At 50.3% G+C, this 15,226-nt stretch overlaps 1 protein-coding gene across 4 annotated transcripts in view; it reads right to left on the bottom strand.

Annotated features, from left to right (window-relative positions):
- The window catches only part of Plb1 (phospholipase B1), a 121,844-nt gene that overhangs the window by 14,055 nt on the left and 92,563 nt on the right, over positions 1–15,226 (bottom strand). For all 4 annotated transcript variants that reach the window (XM_040730915.1, XM_040730917.1, XM_040730916.1 and 1 more), the window contains 6 exons: positions 11,731–11,796; positions 7,851–7,911; positions 7,381–7,439; positions 4,259–4,326; positions 3,954–3,997; positions 3,650–3,749 (listed from right to left, as the gene is read on the bottom strand). In XM_040730915.1, the coding sequence (XP_040586849.1) occupies positions 3,650–3,749; positions 3,954–3,997; positions 4,259–4,326; positions 7,381–7,439; positions 7,851–7,911; positions 11,731–11,796 (398 nt within the window). The remainder of the gene's footprint in view (positions 1–3,649; positions 3,750–3,953; positions 3,998–4,258; positions 4,327–7,380; positions 7,440–7,850; positions 7,912–11,730; positions 11,797–15,226) is intronic.

The raw sequence follows: 15,226 nt of genomic DNA, 5'->3' as shown, positions 1-15,226 counted from the left end.
GGATGGGGCCAGTGTCTCATTGACCTCTTATCTAGGATGTGGACAGCATCCTCAGATTTACCCCCATTTTATCAAGTCTTTTCACTACAAGCTGAGCCTGTTTGATTTTTACTCCATTGCCTGTTTTAAAAAATAATCTTTTATTTGTGAAAAAAGCCACATTCCTAAATTAGTCCCAGACTTCTCCTTCCTGGGCTTGATGTCTCCTTTCACTGCTGTGTCTGAGCCCCAGTGGCCAATGCTTTGGTCCCTTTAGTCTTCTCCATGGTTACTTGGATTTTGGCACTATTATCCCTGCTCCCAACAAGACAGGATAGGAGAGACTGTATGGGCAGGGTTGGGATTCTTTTTGTCTCCCTATTGTTTGGTAAATAAAGGTACGCTGTTAGGTTCTAGACAATTACGTGTGGTAGTGGAAAACCACCCGGCAATGAAAAGGAACGAAGCATTTTTGTACTCAGCAGCGTGGATGGCCCCGAGATAGCTCTGTGAGTGACAGGCATCTTCCCTGCATGAGAGTGGTGGTTGTCTGGAGAGATGGCTCAGTGGTTGAGAGAGTGGTGACTGTCCCACAGGTACACAGGTGTCAAGACTTAGCAAATGGTATGCCTTTGGATATGTGAGCTTTATTGTGGGTCAGGATACCTTGGTGAAGCTGCTTCCCTAAAACGAGGTATGTATTGAGCCCGGGGTGGTGGAGCAGACCTGCAATCCCAGCATTTGGGATGTAGAGGCAGGAGAATTGGAAGTTGAAGGCCAGCCTTGGTTACGTGGTGAATAAGAGGTAAACCTGGGTTACCTGAGACCCTGCCACAAAACAGCGATTGATCTGAGAAGCTAGATGAACAAATGACACACAGCTAACCCAAGATGGTTACAGGCTGTGCGCGGACACTGGGAAGACTTGTCAGCATTTGTGGTGCCGTCCCTGACCTTCTCCTGGAGAAGAGAGAACTTATGTGCCTAGGACTATAGTGACAGGGACAGAAGTTATAAAGGCAACCACAGATACACTGTAACTTCTGATAGGCCCCAGTCAGGCTAAAGAGAATTCATGGTGAGGAGGCCTTAAGGTTCTGCAGGGAGGCCCCTCCCCCCAGCCAGCTTCTTCCTACTCCGCAGGCCCTCACCGTGCTCTTCATGCATCCTTATCCACGGGTCCTCCATCTTGTCTCCCCATTCCCTCCAGGGCCCGGGGTCCCTCCTTGCAGCTGTGTGCACAGCTCTGTGAATTTCTGCAGGTCCCAGGCCTGAGACAGCGTGTCTTGACATGACCCTGCCTTCCTAAGAGCCTTCTGAGAAGCAGATGGCTCCAGTCTGCAGTGCTGCCATACATAGCTTCCTTTCCCCCAAAGCTAGCTGCTCTTCATCTAGTTCTTGGCTGGACTAACTCAGAGCCAGGACTTCACCCCTTGAGTCTCCGGGATCACTCAGGTAAGGCAGATGCTGAATGCATTTTTTGCTTCATGATCAATGGAAGGGAAATCAGCTGTTGAATAAGATTTTGAAACTAAATGTCCCAAGAATGGCAAACTTCTGTGTGAATGTGTACTATATGCCACACTCAATCTTTCCAAGGCTTATTTATCTCCTTTAATCCTATGACAGCCCTGAGAGACAGGTACTGTGATTAACCTCATGAGAGAGGAGAAGACTAAAGACTCAGAGATGCTAAGCAACTTGGCCAAGGTCACACAGCCAGCAAGTTTCTGAGTGGCAATCTGAACACAGAAGATCTGATCTCTGAGGACCTGACAGTTACATGGGGGCTGGGGATTCAAACTCGGGTCATTCATGTATTATCTTTCTCTTCAGATGAGCTTACACTTAGCCACACTGATAAATGACAGGGTAGAAATAAGGAAAAGAGAACAATTCTCAAACCCTAATTAAACCAACGGCTTCCCCTGGACACAACACTGTGGATGTCAGCTATATCTCCAACCACTGCCTCTGCTCAGGCAAAGATGCTACGTAAGGCAGTAAGACAAGGGGAAGGTGGGGGACCGGGGAGATATCTCGGTGGGTACAGTGCTTGCTATCCAAGCATGAGGAGCCGAGTTTGAGTCCCCAGCGCCCAAGTAAGTCCAGGTTCAACAGCGTACACCTGTAATCTCAGTGCTGAAGTGCAGGCTGTGCAACCCTGGAGTTCACCAGACAGTTAATGTAGCCATATCAGTGAGCTCCAGGTTCAGAGAGAGTCCATGTCTCAAAATGCAAGGTGGAGGGGGCAGCGAGTCAGCTCAGTGGGTGGAGGTGCTTGCTATACATGAGCCGGACAACCTGAATCCAAGTCCTGGAAACCATGATGAGGGAGAGGGCTGACTTAAAGATAGCTTCTGACTTCTACAGATTCTCTTCTCATGTTTACCCCCCTCCCCCACACATGTAATAAAATGACAGGGCTGGAGAGGTGGCTTGAGAGTTAAAATATGCCTGCTTGCACAGGACAAGCATCCAGTTCCTACGCCAGGCAGCTCACAACCACCAGGGATCCCCGTCCTCTCTTCTGACCTCTGTGGGCATAGGCGCGAGCACGCGCGTGCACATACACAAGGTAATCTTTAAAAACTAAACTTTAGGTGGTGAGTTACCCAGAAAAAGGTGACCTTGTCCTTTGGCCTCTGCCTGTAGGAGCACATGTGTGCCCATGCACCTGAATACACACGCTCACACACGTGTCCATGACACCCCTTCTCCCCCATGAAGGGTTGGGGGAGGTGGAGACTGAGGAGCCAGCCTTGGTGAGCAGTGCCTGGGCTCCAGTGATCCTAACAGTAACTAGGTGCTGGAATCATCGCCCACAGGGCCCAGTGTTTGTTTGTAGACAAATAAGTCTTTCCTCAAGTAACACTGAGTACCAACACTTTTGCGGCACCAAGATCCGAGCTGAGCCCCGGGCCTGGGTCAGGCTTCCAAAAGGAATGTTCTCTGGAAGCGGCATGTGAGTCAAGCTTGTGCTGTCTCCCTGGTGACAAGAACCCAGCAACCCTTCTGCAAAGTAAATACCCAGCAGGCTCTGCTCTGCTCCATGCAGGAAATCAATGAACCTGGTCAGGCATTTCAGCTTTAATTACCTGGGTTGCTGTCAACAACAGAAAGCCCAGGGAAAACAAAACCACTGCCATGTCATTTGAGGGCCCGGCATCTAACTCTAGTGTCAAAAACAGCTCCCCCCCCCCTTCCTTTAGATGCAAGGATACGAGGCAAAACAGAAGAGCGAGGAAGAGAACTGAGCGGTTCGTGACGCTGAGAGCCCCTGATGGACAAGCGGTGGTACTGAAGTCCACAGGGACGGAGCCTGCTTGTGTCCCCGTAGGCGGACTCCTCTGGCTTCTTTAACAGCGCAGTGGTCAGCACTATGTTCAGGAATGGTCTGATCCAGGTCGTCCCTGATGACTTACTGGCTGACCTCTGCTATTTAAGAAACTCTCTAGCCACAAGGTCCACATTAGAGTACCCGTGTTCAAGGGTGTGAGAGGTATACAAGATAACCCACGTGGAAGGTTTGATGCAGGCCCAGCATTCAGGGAGTGCTGTGTACTGAGGCTATGACCCACCTGAGTCCAAACTTGGTCCTAGGCACCGTGCCCCTTGCCACGCCCTGCTTCCCACCTTGATCTTTTTGCCGGTCCCCATGTCAACTCACTGAGCTCTGGCCCCTTCTTGGGCCACATTCAATCCTGCCGTCTCTTCCAAGGTACCGGTAGAGAATCCAAGGATGGAGGGGTTGAACTTCTTCAGTATGTCTTTAAAGAGGGATACAGCAGAGAACACAGGTGAGAGGAACTGAGGTGGGGGTCACTGGGGTGTGGCAGGAGGGTCCTTATATTTCTGGGGCTAGCTGACTCCCTTCCTTGTAGATGACTTCTGTTTCTCCAGTTCTAGGCAAAAGGCCGTGGCCTCGGTGAGGGTTATGATGGTCATGGTACCTCGTGGGGTGGGCTACTCACTGGGCAGTGTGGTATGGGTCTCCAACGTTCCATCTCCTCCAATGCTGGGGACGAGAAAGCAACTTTGTCAAAGTCACACTGACTTGCTGCCTCCTGAGGTGTCACAGGTAGGAGTCAGGCTGGAGGGATTCTGTCCTTGGGGGCATGGCTCCTACCGCCCTCAGGGCTCACACAAGCATCACAGAGTGTCCTTGGGCATCAGAGTTGGGATCTAGGCCTACCCCTGAGCAAGTGGAGGGGATCCTACTTCTTACACCTCTTTAGAGGGATGTTATCTGTGGAGAGTGAGCCAAGAGCACTCTTACCTCCAGGACAGTCCCCTCCAGGGTGCGGTTAGATTGCTGGATTCACTTGGTCGAGCTCCTGAGGCTGTCTGTGAAAGGCAAAGAGCAGCTTTCAAAGGCCGTCACTGACGATGAGCTACAGGGCCTTCAGGCAGGCCCTCTGGCCCTTGTGTAACAGCCAGTACTCAGTCTGGCCTTTTCTAGGGAAGGTACCCACTCTTCTGTGTCTGCTTGTCTGAGGTATGAGTCCTTCTCCCAGGCTTCACTTGGTCCCGCTGATCCTTTCTGACATCCCCCCTTTCCCCAGTGCCTGTCCTTTCTTTTGCACTGCCATTCATGCTCTTGGAGGCACTGGTGTGCCACACCCTTCGGGGTATAAAGCATAAACACTGTTCCCAGTGCTGGACACTGTAATCCGGCATCCACTCTCTGACCCCAATGTTCGCTTCCTGCATTTCTGACCACTCAAGGCCTCGGATGGAAGCTTGCTGACCTGTCACTACTTCCAAAGCCTGAGGGCCTAGAGCAGCTCTGTTCTTGTCCTCTCCCTTCCCCGTTTCCTGGGCCATTGAACCTCCTCTTCCTCAGCCCAGAAACCCCGAGTTCACTCTTTCCCATCTGTGACTACATCTCTCCCTGCTACCCCCTCCAACACAGGGTCAAAGCCAAACCCCTATCCCATGGGGACATCATAGTCTGCATTTCACCTCTCCTTGTTGCTTCCTTTCTTCTATTTCTTACTTATTTAGGGTTTTTTGTTGTTGTTGTTTTTTCGAGACAGGGTTTCTCTGTATTGTTTTGGAGGCTGTCCTGGAACTCGCTCTGTAGACCAGGCTAGCCTTGAACTCACAGAGATCCTCCTGCCTCTGCCTCCCGGGTGCTGGGATTAAAGGCATGTGCCATGTACGCCCGACTTTATTTAGGTATTTAAAGACAAGATTTTTCTGTAGCTTTGAAGCCTGTCCTGGAACCTGCTCTATATAGACCAGGTGTTCAGAAAAGGGGTCAGCCAAAGAAACACACCTTGAGCAGAGCCAAAGAAACACTTGCAACCAGCACAAAAGAAATACACCCTGACCCTGAAACCAGTGACAAAGAAAGACACTTTGTCCCTGGATTCTGAGCCAGAGAAAGAAGTACACCCTGGCCCTAAAGCCAAAAAGCTAAAAAGGACCAGTGAAAAAAACACCCATTGGCCCCAAAACCAGAGCCAAATCTGACCCTAAACCTGTGCAGAAAACTAACCAATCCCTGAGCAGGAGATCTAGCCATCCTAAACTCAGGGATTGAACTCTGACCAATCCCCACCCTAGAAAAACTCCGCCCTCTAAGAATCCCTATATAAACCCTGTGCCTGTTCAGCTTCTGGCTGTTGGGACTGCCCAGCTGTCCTCTGCCACCCTGGCAGAGGGCAGCCACTCTCCTGGATTCTTCCCTCCCAATAAATCTCTTGAGTGAGGTTTGGGTGAGACCTTCTCTCGCCTGAGCAGAGATGACCCTGGGCAGAGCACAGCAGAGCAGGGCTGTTAACACTTTCCCCAGGGGAAACCTTCCCCTGTCAGAGTCGAGTTGTTACACTCTGCTCTCCACTCTCTCGGGGAGCAGAGCTGAACTGTAACAACTTGCTGGGGAAGCCCTTCTCTGTTGGAGCAAAGCTGATACACTGGGGAAGCCTTTCCCTGAAGCAGGGCTGTAAGCTGCTGTGCTTACTATGACCTGTGCTATTCCTTGGCTTCCGAGTGCCAGAATACTTTTCCATTCGAGCTGTAACACTCAGTATTCTTTGGCTCCCAAGTGCCAGAATCCCTTCCCGTCCAATTCCATCAGATCTGTTGAAATGATTACACCAGGCTGGCCTCAAACTCACAGAAAACCACCTGCCTCTGCCTCCCAAGTTTCCTTTTTTAAAAGTTTCTTTTCTATGAATATTCTGAAGCTGCATCTTTTATTTTTCTTAATAATAAAAAAGCTATCTTTGAAATTCACCAAAGTAACACATTTGCCATAATCAGTGAATTAAACAAAGGCTTAAAAAATAAACAATTTAATCTCATCACAGGAGTCTTGCCCCAAGGCTGGGGTGCAACTCAGCCTGTAGGGTGTTTGCTTGGCATGCATGGAGACCTGGGTTCAGTTCTCAGGACCACATAAACTGGGCTCAGTGGTGTACACCCATAATCCCAGCACTCCAGAGACAAAGGTTAAGAAAATTGGGAGTTTAAGGTCATCCTCAAATCTGATCTAGGCAGGGATACTTGAGACCTCTCAAATTAAAAAAAAAATCAATATTGCCTCAGCAGGGCCTGGTAGCTCATGCCTATAATATCACATAAGGCTTTCTGGGAGTTTGAGGCTAGCTTGGACTACAGAGCAAGTTGGAGCCAGCCAGGGCTATTTATTGAGATCCCAACACACAAAACAAACCCGAAAGAATCATGGCCCCCACTGTCTACTTCATCTACTCCAACACCTTCCCCTGCATGCATGCTCACGCCCGACCAGGGTGAAGTTAACGGTTGTTGGGGCCTGGTGTGTATTCTTCACGGCTTTCCCACGTCGACACCACAATTAAAACCCCCTCACCTTCACGTGGGGTGGTTTTGTTCCCTCAGGAATGGACATGCATTTTCAAAGTCCTGTATGTCACCCATTCACTCATGACTCTCCTCCCCTGCACAGTTCTTGCTGTCTTAGCCAGAGGGCTACGACTGTCTCACTCGTCCTTTTAGAACTGCCGAGAAGAGCGTGGCGCACAGAGCAGCAGCTACACAGTGGACCAATGTAGCTGTGCCAGGACCGGTTTGGGTTTCCCTCTGTCCCTGAGGAACATGCCCCTCAGTGGGGTGAGGGGGTCCAGGCAACGTGCAGATAAGGACTATCACTCTTTAGGACTGTGTGGATGGAGCTGAATTCAGGCAACTTTGGACATGTACACGACACTGATGAGATGTTGGGGAGCAGGGTGGGGTGGAGGGGTGCACAGGCAAAGTTTTAAGTAGGAATTAGGAAGTGGGGGCCTGGGATCCAAGCTTCATGCCTGAACCCCTTCATGCCTGATGAATGTGGATGCTGAGAAAGAGCCGGCTCCGCTAAGCCAGGCTAAACTCTGCAGGGCCCACCCTGGCCCACGGCTTAGTACTCACGGTTAGAGAGTCACCCAGTGCGGCCACCACCTTGATGTCTGCTGGTCGGAGCTCATGGACTAGGAAAAGCGGGCACAAGGAGAGTGGACAGGTGTTGGTCTCTAGCCTAAAACTTCACTGGTGCTGCCTCTTCATTCATTCAGAATGCTAAGGCTCTGAAGTATAGCTTAACGGCTACCATCCAGCACCGGTGGTCCAGCAGAGTTCCAGTGTGGCCACATGGCAATAGGCAGCTAGGGCCACGTCCCTGGCTGCACCTGTCTCACCAATCAGGGAGACCTGAGGAGCTGTGAGCCCCTCTACATGGAAACCCAGCAGTACCTGTTGACCAGCCTCCCTGGGGACTCCAAGCATCTAGCTCTGCCTTGCAATGGAATCAGCAAGGACCATTCCATCGATGCACTAGGGTGCACCTATAGATCTCTCACCCGACATGATACTTTGTGAAAGGGGTTGGTGATTTCACTTACCTGAGCTGGGCACGCTGCCAGAAGGGTTCCTGTCGGTGCACAGGAAGTCACTGCCCCAGTTCTGAGTCAGGAGGAAGAAAGACAGAGGGCCATCACTCACATGTAGGCAAGGTGCGCTCAAGAAACCAGCCAAGGAACCTAGAAATATATCACTAGAAGGGGCTCAGAAGGGTAGGCATAGTTCCTGTAGATGCGGAAAAGGGAAATTACAGAGAAGTGGGCTTCTGCTTGCGCATCCACACACAGACAGAGCTTTTCTCTTCCTGACTCATCCACATTTGAATGGAACCAAATAAGAGAAAACAGTGAATCTTACAACTAGTTCTGCAAAGGTTTTACATGGCTAACATGGGTGATTATAGACGTGTTTTGGTGTGTGTTAACACTAAGGTGATTGCCATTAATTATGATGCTAGAGTCTAAACAACCATCTATTAAAATATCTTTATGAAAATACCAAAGTTTTATCATCGCAAAGTCCCTGGCTCCTGCATGTCTTTCCTGTTTTGCCTGTTTAACCCGGAGTCATCAATCCCTTCATGTGCAGAAACAAATACCTGCTACTCGGGACACTTTCAGTCAGCCCTGCCGTCCTTGTCCTAATAAAGGGTGAATTTTCCAGGTGCCAGGGAGAGTCAGGGCAGGTGTGAGGTAGAAGGCACAGGAATGACATTTCAAGGGAGCTGGTGGGAATCTAACTTTCCCCAAATACAAGCATCCGGGGTGTACAGTAACGCCTCCCCACAATGGTTTGACTGATTTTCTCCAAGTGTGAGTGCCTGCCAGAGCCTTGGGAAGGTCATCTGAAGACAAGTCTTCTCACGTTCCTCCTGAGTGAGAGCAAGGAAGACCTGTCAATCAAAACAGCTCTCCCTTAAAGGGAGGGGGGGAAAATAAGTTGATTTTTCAGTTAAAAAAAAGAAAAGAAAAAGAAAAGTGACCATGGCTCAGGAACATAGATTTAGGTTGCCCCAAATAACATGTTCCAATGTAGAAATGGTTCTGTGAAGTTTTTATAGTCACAGAACAAAATACATTGATGGAGACATCAGGTGTCCGGGTTACAGTAAAGAAGGAAAATGTTCTCTTAGAAGCTATCTGATGACATTTTTAGCTTTTGTGATGATGGAAGCTAGTGGTTTGTCTGTTAATGTATTCTTAAAAAGTTTCCCATGATAGTCACAGGGTTTAGGTTGGGCACAGAGGTGGACAGTGAACATCTACTAAGGGTACTGGAGACAGCACAAGACACCTTGGCTCTGGATCTCTGCACACATGAAATTCTCATCAACTAGCCTCGAAGACTCTTTGGTGTAAGTGTGACTTTCATGGGGCGGAGGAGTAGGAGGACTTCACCAAAGTAACTGTTAAACATTTGCTTGAATCCAGTAGATCCATTTATCCCAAGGGCCTTCTCAACAGACCACAGTGATTTCACCCTTCTGTTTAGATGTTTTACGGAAATCAACAACAGTCAGATGACAAACTCGTGGGCAAAGTGCAACTACAAAAGAAAGTTCTAGAGCTACCCCATCATAGAGGCCTCTCAGAGTTGAGCATGTTTGTTTTTGATTTTGGTTTTTTTGTTTGTTTTTTGTTTTTTGGTTTGGTTTATTCGAGACAGGGTTTCTCTGTATTGTTTTGGAGGCTGTCCTGGAACTTGCTCTGTAGACCAGGATGGCCTTGAACTCACAGAGATCCACCTGCCTCTGCCTCCCGAGTGCTGGGACTAAAGGCGTGCGCCACCACTGCCCGGCTTGAGTTGAGCATGTTTTCTGTGACTCGTGCACAGATTAGATCCGAGCTGTCACAAAGGAAGAGGACACCACGTTGTGACCTCAACCAGGACTTCCCAGGGCCCTGCCATCTTGCTATGTGCACACCAAGTAAGTCCGGGAAACCACTCACGACTCTGCCTTTGTAACAAGGGTCCTGTTGATGTTGCCTACTTTAAGCAGTAATCTGCTAAAACGAGCACATACCCTCTAGCCTGAGCTTTAAAGTCTTCCTACAGTGGAAGAAAAGATCCCTGGGAATAAGGATCCAGGAGAACAGGCTGAGTCCCCTCTGTTCACTACTGCCCATGCAGCGCTTGGCGTAGAGGTTGCTCCTCCTAGTATCCGATCAGGAAGTGGAAAATGAACGGATGAATGCCTGACTGACACTGATCTGTTCATTTTTCAGCCACTCAGGAAGTTGCTACTGGCTCAAGCAGGACTCGACTCCTTTGGATTGAAGTGAGTCAGAGCTGCCACAGCTCCCGGCCACACCACTGTAATAGGACATCACCCTCGACAGTTCCTTGGAACATGGTTCATTCTCAGCCCTTTGGCTGACTTTTAAAGATCTTTTTTCTAGGTGTGGCAGTTCCCACCTGTAATCCCAGTGTTTAGGAGGCTGAGGCAGGAGGATCATTGTGCATTAGAGGCCCTGCTGGGCTATAGGATGAGAGATTTCAAAAACCAGACAAAGATTTAAACAAAGACTAGGTGTGGTGGTGCACACCCATAATCTCAGGACTTGGGAGGTGGGGTAAGAGAATCAGGGGTTCAAGGTCATCCTTGGCTACATAACAAGTTTTAGGACAGCCTGGGTTACATGCTCCTCTATTTCCTAATGCAATGCCCCTCCCCCCCAGTCACTGAGCCAAAGGAGTCTCTTCAAGACAGGTACCAAATCCTCTCAACTCTATGGCTTCCCTTCACTCTCCATCTGAAACTTAACCCTCACTCCCAGGCTCTCAGGCTGCATGATGTGGCCCTGAGCACGGCTTTGATCTCATGCCCTGCCTCCAGCCACTCTGATCTTCCTTCTCTTTCTCAACTTGTTTCACCCCTGCTCCAGCTTCCACACTTCCTGGCCCTTCCGTTTGGCCTTTTCTGGTCCTCCGGGCAGCTGGCATCTTTTTGACTTGCGTGTCTCAGTTCAGATCTCCCCGTTCTCAGAAGGCTCAGCATCCAAGCCATATCAGCGGCCACCCTTCCCTGGGCCCTTCGTTCTCTGTCTCACCTCCCTCCTCTGAGCACTGGCGGTCCCTCTCCGAAACAGTCGCTTCAGCTACGTTCTAGGCATCTCAGCTCAGCAAATGGGACTCTTTGGAAAAGCAGAGTCCCATCAGTTTCTAACTCTCTGAAATAGTGTATGACACACACTAGATGCTTACTAAACCAGTGTGACCTCTCTAGTGGGCTCTAACTATCCAGGTCAGGGCATCATATGCTTCTCTAAATCCCCAGCAGCCCTCAGCACGAATGTGAAATGCTTGAGTCTCTGTCCCCGTGGACCAGGCCTAGGTCCTTCAAGGTGGGGTGGGGTGGGGTGTGGCGCAGTGCAGGATCTGGCAAGCCAACTTTGGAGCATCGATTCTTTCAGCCACAGGCCCTGAAAGCTCAGAGTGGGGGCTGTATCCAGGCAAGGCTGGAGTTTTTGTTGGATATGCGTCAGCTTCCTGTCGGGCCCCACCCCAGGCACACAGAGATCCCTTCCCTCTCAGTTTAGGGTTCCACCTGCAGGAAGCTGATGGCACTTCATGCCCCTGCCCCGCCCCCAATGCCACCTTCCCATCCCCACTGTCCACCTCTGCAACACTGAGACGCTCAATTAAAAGCAGCGCCGTTGAGCCTGGGACGGCAAAGGTCAATGCACGCTGATCCCTGGCACTTCCTCTGCTTGGCCGCTGACGTCAGGTAGGCAACTTGAGAACATGTCAGGACCATCCTGGGGTCACAGTTCCGGACCCTCTTTTGTACATTCCAATTCCCAGTATGTAAGAAGGGTATATTTGTGCTTACACTAATAGTGAAATCTGCACCACACCCCAAGTCCCTGGCAGGTGGGACTGGCTTGTGTCTGGGAGACAGAGACATGAGTCAGAGGTTACCTCAATGGTTGGCTTGATAGGGTACGTGTAGTTACTGTTCTGGAAGGTTCTCAGGAAGGGCTCATCCTAGGAGGAAAAAGAAGTCACACTGAGAGGTCATCTGACAACACGGAGGCTGCGCATGAGCTAACCACCCCAACTTCTAGGCTTTATTTCACAGGGTTCTGCATCGAAGTGGAAAGAGCCACGTAGACAAGATCTCAGCCATTCCCAGAAGGGTTTCTGTAAACCCTTATTAATCAGGGAGGCACAAAAGTCCTACACATCCTGCGGTCTGGGCTCTATGACCTCATGTGGACCTTAGCAATTACACATCTCTGTAGTCCTCAGTCTTACCTATTTTATTGTTGTTTTTTTTTTTTTCTGGCAAGAGACTCACATGTCAGTACTTTTGTTTGTGAAGAAGAGCTATGATTACCAATGTATTTTACTACCTGTCATTTTTTTCTCTCTCTTCCTTGTTCCGTGTGTGTTACCCCCTGCATTTTCAGGTTTTCCCCCTTGACTAACCTGCTCTCCAGGCAGGCCCTCCTCACCTATCTGTTGTTCAATCAGTGCTGATACAAGCCCTGTCCACACTCCCAGTCCACCCAGTTGAAGGTGATGGGCTAATCAAAGCAGGGAGGAGGCCGCGGCGGCGGAGGAGAAGCAGGAGAAAAACGAAGGAGGAGCAAACAAACCCCAGTGAAGTGAGGTCAACCCAAGGTCTGGACCAGGAAATAGTGAGGTAGACCCAGGGCTAGGGACACTTGGGGAACATTCTTGTGGAGTGGAAGGACCAGGGCTGGACAAAAAAAGGGGGAGCCAAATAGGAAGAGGTGTGGGGAGATGTGAGGGGGAAGCTGGATTTTTGGAAAAGATGTCTTTAGAGATGAATTCCTGGTATTGTAAACTAATTCTCTATCGTAAACTCAGCTAGGAGAGGTTTTATTTTGGCTCAGGGAGGGATATAAAGGGGAAGATGAGAAGGAGGAGGAAGTGAGGAGGAAAAAGAGGAGGAGGAAGAAGAGGAGGAGGGTTAAAATGTTGGGACCAATCCGGTGGTGGCACGCACTTCAATCCCAGCACTCAGGATGCAGAGGCAGGTGGGTCTCTGTGAGTTTGAGTCAAGCTTGGTCTACAGAGTGAGTCCCAGGACAGCCAGAGCTGTTACACAGAGAAACCCTGTCTTGGACCCACCCCGCTGCTGAGGCCTGTCTAGCCCTTTCTTCTTAGTCTCAGAATTCCAATCTGAAACAGAGACCAGTGGAATGGAGTCACCAGTGCAAGAGAGACTTGTAGTGGCACGCAGCACAGTTAATTAGGCTGTCACACCAGTGTCGTCATCTCCCCCACAACAGTCACCCCAGGAGGGCAGCCTGGGCGCCTTCCACAAAAGACTGATCCATACCCTTTTCCCGGTTCCTATGCCCAGAACAATCCTGAGAGGAGGACAGGGGGAGACTTGTCCCCAGGCACGAGGGAGGGGGATGTGAGACATTCCTAGGCAATGAAGACCAGCAGACCCAGAAGTGTGGATTTGTTGAGGGACATACATCTCTCAGGACAACACTGGGCGTGGATGCTAAACACCATTTTCCCTTCACAGAGAAGTCCTGGCTGGAGCTGGTCCAGGTGTGGCCAAGCACAGAGAGAGAGCAGAAGACACAGCCCATTTCCACCTTTCTGGAAGAGCCAGGAGTCTCATGACTATTTATCTGACCATAGGAAACATGAGTTGTGGGAGAGGAGAAAATGCTGAAGGGATCGGGAGACAAGGGGACCTTGGAATTCTTCTCTTATTGGCTTAGAGCACATGAATCAGGCTGGTTAAAGGCCTGGGGGTGGAGCTGACTATGTGAGAGATTCCTGGCCCAGAGCCTAAGCAGGTCGAAGGGATGCTGCCTGGTGGTTTCTGTGGGCTGCCAAGGAGGCAGAGTCCGGGCAAGAGCTGGCAGTTCAGTCGGTGGCTGGCCACCTGGACTGGCTGCACAGCTGGATGGAAAGGTCTGCAGAGAAGAAAGGGGGAACTTTTCTGATGGGCTCTGCATCCATTTAACCCCTCCCCCTTCTTTGGCAGGAGCAGTAATTTTATACCATATGTAGCTTCCAAGAGGAAATGTGTTTTAAGGGTTGGGAAATATAGGATTGGTGTCTGGGAAAGAAAAATCAGCGGCAGAGTGAGAGACTGGGGAAGCTGGTTCTATGAAGTTCGAGTGGGGGAATCTCTAGAAATAGATCAGCCTCGGAGTGAGGGTGCACACACAGAGAGGAGACCATAAGATGGAGACCGGAAAGTCTTCCGGGGCCCCATTTTCAGGGTTAGAAACAGGGATGCCGTTAAGAGGAACGAAGGGAGGCAACCAGGAAAGAAAAAAATGGATGCCTGTCTTCCCAAGTCAGGGAGAAGCAGATTCAGAGGAAGAAGAACTTAACTGCGACAGAGGTCAAAAGGACAGAGTCTATTTTCCAGATGGCTCAGCTCTGGAGTTAGGGAGAGAGGAGGCAGGGAGACAGTTGAGGGGGCGGGGGGAGTGGTCCACAGGGCTAGTATCAAGACTCAGTTGTACATAATTCATCCAAACTGGAAATAAGCACATCCTCAAGCCGCGGTGCGCTGTGAAGCCACCCTGCCTGACACAGCAGAGCTGGTAGAAGCGAGCCTGGGGTGGAGGAGGAGGAGGAGGGCTCTTCTAGAAGCACTCACTCCCAACTTGCTGCCTCCACGCCCACCCCAGCCCCCGGTCCTGCTTGTTGCTTCTATGTTTAGACACAGCCTGGATGAAAGCACGCACTGCCTGGCCCCCACCGGCGCACACTGAGATACGGGTGGACTTCTGTGCGACACTGGGACACATGGCAGAGAGCAGATGGCACCTGAGACGCTGTGCAGTGAAGCTGGGCTGGCCAACAGATGGACCCTTGTGGAATGGGCTCCAGGGTTGCTTAGCAACAGCTTCTCCTGGGCTGGGCTTTTACGTGCGCTAAGGGGCTGGATCTCTCCTCGCCCCATCAGTAGTTAGGTCAGGTTCTGTCCAGAATGGAAGAGGTGAGCTTGAGATTCCAGGTAGAGCGTCACCTCTTGGGGACTCCATGTCTGAACTGGGACAGAGAGGGGGCATAACTTGCCCTGGGGCTCACGGTGAAGGGACTCTCCCTGACCCAGAGATGGGGCGTCAGTTTGGCATACATATAATATGTTTGTGGGGGAGGAAGAGCTCATGATGGCTGAGATTTGACACTTTGGAGGGGACTCTCGTGGTTGATATTCAGTGTGGTCCTAGATTATTAAAGTGGTTGATATTCAATGTGGATTATTAAAGTACTGAAAAACTCAGTTACAGGCTGGGAAGGTGGATCAGTTAGTAAAGTGTGTGCCACACACATACGGATTTGGACCCAGAGCCCATACAAGAAGCCAGATATGGAAGTGTGAGCCTGTAATCCTAGACCCAGGGAGACAGAAACAGGGGGGTTCATGGGACTTTCTAGTCAGCCCATCTAGCCAAGTTGCTAG

The sequence above is a fragment of the Mesocricetus auratus genome, unplaced genomic scaffold (assembly GCF_017639785.1).
Source record: "Mesocricetus auratus isolate SY011 unplaced genomic scaffold, BCM_Maur_2.0 Super-Scaffold_100024, whole genome shotgun sequence".
NCBI classification, from domain to species: Eukaryota; Metazoa; Chordata; class Mammalia; order Rodentia; family Cricetidae; genus Mesocricetus; species Mesocricetus auratus.
This window is presented reverse-complemented; position numbering and strand designations above follow the sequence as displayed.